Source organism: Phanerochaete carnosa (assembly GCF_000300595.1).
Source record: "Phanerochaete carnosa HHB-10118-sp unplaced genomic scaffold PHACAscaffold_158, whole genome shotgun sequence".
Taxonomy (NCBI): Eukaryota; Fungi; Basidiomycota; class Agaricomycetes; order Polyporales; family Phanerochaetaceae; genus Phanerochaete; species Phanerochaete carnosa.
The window spans coordinates 1-3,078 of record NW_006767785.1 but is presented as its reverse complement, the minus strand read 5'-3'; the positions used below and the strand labels follow the sequence as shown (position 1 = coordinate 3,078).

The window sequence follows — 3,078 nt, the reverse complement described above, 5'->3', positions numbered from 1 at the left end:
CCGTGCTGGCACGAGAGTAGACTAGGTATCGAGGTTAGTCATCTTTGGCTGAGTGTGAGTGTGTTGGAATCCTGGATACCTTGTTGGCGCCAGTGCCATTGCCAATTCAGCCCCGGGTTGAGCCAGCAGGTGGGTATAGCTGCACCGAATGGCGAGATGGGAGTAACCAAGGATCGGAGACCGGGGAGGTGTCCCAGGTCCTGACCACGTTCAGCAAAAAGGAATGAAGAGACGCTCTGTGCTCACCCTCTTGGCCTTGAAGTAGTTGAAGAAGCGGGATGCCACAAACGTCGCGACCAAAGCGACGGCAACAGAAAACTTGTCCAACATATTAGCAGGGTAGATGCAGATTGGGCACCTCGGTGAGGTACTTAACCTGGCATTCTAAGGCACTCCCTGAAACACCAACGCTCCTTGGAACACCGCCACTCCTTGAAACAGCGCGTAGGCTTTTAATGACGAGAAATTCGTTATAGGCGCATTCCTTCTGGGACTGTTGTAGAAAAATGCTAATAGACGAGTGTTTATAACGTTTATACTTCAAGTCGGAGAGCTAGATAAGTATTCTCATACTTTGATGGCACAGTGATGAACTTCTCAAAATGGGCCAGAAGCGGGCGCTTCGTTGGGCAAAGCTAAACCGGTTATGCGATCTCTACAAGCCCGCGATGCTTGCGGCCGTATATCCCGGCTTCGAGAGCCTTTGTGCTAGGGAGTTCGAATTCATAGGTTTGAGGTGCGGATGCAAGTGCCTACTTGGGCAGATAACTTGATGACTTGTATGGGCGCTAGGACTTGCCAATGCATGCTCTGCCTTACAATGTTGCAATGCTCACGAACACGGGCTGCATACCCACTAGAAGGAGCGACGCAAAGTAGAGGTGCGGAGTCCTCGGCCGTGCTATTTCCCACGGTCACGCACATGGGCGTCTTTTTCCAGATCCTAGATCGTCACGGGAAAAGCGCGTGCATCTTCGCCATGCTCCTTAGCTTACACTACCGCAACGGCGATACGCATACACCGTCACCGTAGAGCTTATACTATACCACGACGGAGACTGTTGCCGACCTTTCGGTTCAAGCATTTCCGGCAAATGTAGGCAGGCCACTGGCTTCCAAATCTCTCATGGCTCGTGAGGTTTCTGCAATACATCTTTGCGCTGATGGCCGACGAGCTCCCTTTGAGTTCCCCTCACGGTTTGGCCCGAAGCCTGCGTGTTTTCGGGACATTACTACTTGCACCCGTCATTGGCTCTGGATAGCTCACGGCAGCCCTGAGAACGGCTATGCACGGGAGGATTGTGGCGCAATGATCGACGGGGCCTGTATATACCTGACGGTATTCGACACCTGGACACCTCACGATTCGCATGCGCCTTCTTCCCTTGTGCAAATATTCCTAGCATATCGCAGAAGCACTCTGCTCGTCAGTGGTGTCTTAGTTATCCACGCCCCGCGCAGACTGGGATGTGGCTAGTCGCCTGCATAGCTTCCATGTCCATTACACACTTGACCGTTCCCCTGGTATGTTACTGACGGACTGTGGCTATCCAGTGCATTCGATTGATCCTTGGACCAGGTGTCCAAGGGCCAATGCCCCCCGATCATTTTGACAGCGCACGGTAAGCCTTCGTCCAACGATCATATCAGCTGTCTGATCTGAGATGAACGTGCCGGACATTTACATAAATACGGTGACTGTATCTGTTTGCAGCAGACTTGCAGTTATTCCTTTCTCTCATGGCACCCACGCCCTCTCCTCCCCTTGCGACAGCCAGCCCAGACTCCATTCAGCCAGAGGCTGCCGCCATTATCGAGGCTTTCGCAGAAGCTATATGGCCAGCCATAAATTATGTTATTATTATCACAATCTTTGCGTCTATGCTTGTCCCAGTCCTCATCACGCTCCTCTGGTTCTCCACCCCTACGACTCGCAGGCGACCCATATCTATATTGAATGTAGCCTCTATCTTAGTGGGCATCGGAGTGGCAACTTTTGGTGATTACATCATTGTAAGTGGGAGTCCTTGCTCTTAGGTCACTCAAATCAACTCACACATTTGCAGCTTATTGAAATTCTAAATCCCACAGTCCAGATGAGCGGGTCTGCAAGTACTGCCTTCCTCGTGTTACTCTTGCTAGCTCCATGGGTAGCCGAACTGGCGCTATTTTTCCGGCTTGCAACAGTGTTTTCGCCTCGCCTCACTTTGAGGTTGAAGTTGGTTGCCATCTTTGCCTTCCCAGTCGTTGTGAAGTATGCTCGGCTAGGCTGCCTGATAATGTTCTGGAGGTTATTCTTTCGTGAGGTGGCCCAATACTCAGGTGTGCTGACGGAAACAGCAAACATTGGCTGGCGACAGTTTCCGTATGTCAGAGCAACACGCCTACTGCAGCTCTTCGACAACGCGTGAGTCTTCGTCTGTCGCCTCCTGGGTGACATGGCTGAGTTCACCCTGTATAGCTATCTATTGACAATTTTTATATGGAAATTGTACAGCGCGCACGTCTTCCGAGGACGGGATGGCCAACGAGTCACTTTTGGTGCCGAAGGTACGGCTCTAGATCCATTTCACCACATGTGAATAACTGCTTGAGCCTTGAATTATAGGCTCTCTGGCGTCGCGACTCAGAACATTGTTCTGGATAGCAGTTGGAAATTTTGTCTTTCCTAGTGAGTTAAAGTCTTCAACTAATGCAGATCACGAATCGCTGACGGGAGATTGGAGCTATCTTCAATATTGCGGTCATAAGCGTCATCTTTGTGGACCCTCAATACATGGTTCATACGGGCAACCTTTTCATCACAGACTACTACATGTCCATCATCAGTGTCATTTTTGCAACTCGTAAGCAGCCTTAACTTCACACAGTTAATGCAAGTCAACATCTTTATTGACCTTGCGTTAGTCTGGAGTACAAGCACATCAGGAAAAAGACTTAGGTCCACAATGCTACAAAGTGCTACAGGAGCATTTTGGAGCACTACTCATGGGCGCTTCTGAGTGGCTAAGACACTGAAAGCCCAAAAAATGGCGCGGGCAGAAATCAAACCCACAGCCTGAAAGTAACCACAGCGCG

The 3,078-nt window shown here is 50.4% G+C and overlaps 2 protein-coding genes across 2 annotated transcripts; one reads left to right on the top strand and one right to left on the bottom strand.

Moving 5' to 3' along the window:
- Nucleotides 1-38: 38 nt before the first annotated feature.
- On the bottom strand, nt 39-335 carry PHACADRAFT_214577 (uncharacterized protein; the record flags this gene model as incomplete). Its single annotated transcript, XM_007402440.1, has 2 exons — nt 247-335; nt 39-200 (listed from the first exon to the last, which is right to left on the bottom strand). The coding sequence occupies exons 1-2, from the start codon at nt 328-330 to the stop codon at nt 39-41; spliced, it is 246 nt and encodes an 81-aa protein (XP_007402502.1). The 5' UTR covers nt 331-335.
- Nucleotides 336-1,812: 1,477 nt separating this feature from the next.
- PHACADRAFT_61475 (uncharacterized protein) lies at nt 1,813-2,309 on the top strand (the record flags this gene model as incomplete). The annotated part of the gene is made up of 2 exons (XM_007402439.1): nt 1,813-2,013; nt 2,067-2,309. Coding segments are annotated over 2 exons (444 nt in total), but the record flags the coding sequence as incomplete, so codon positions are not given.
- Nucleotides 2,310-3,078: the final 769 nt, after the last annotated feature.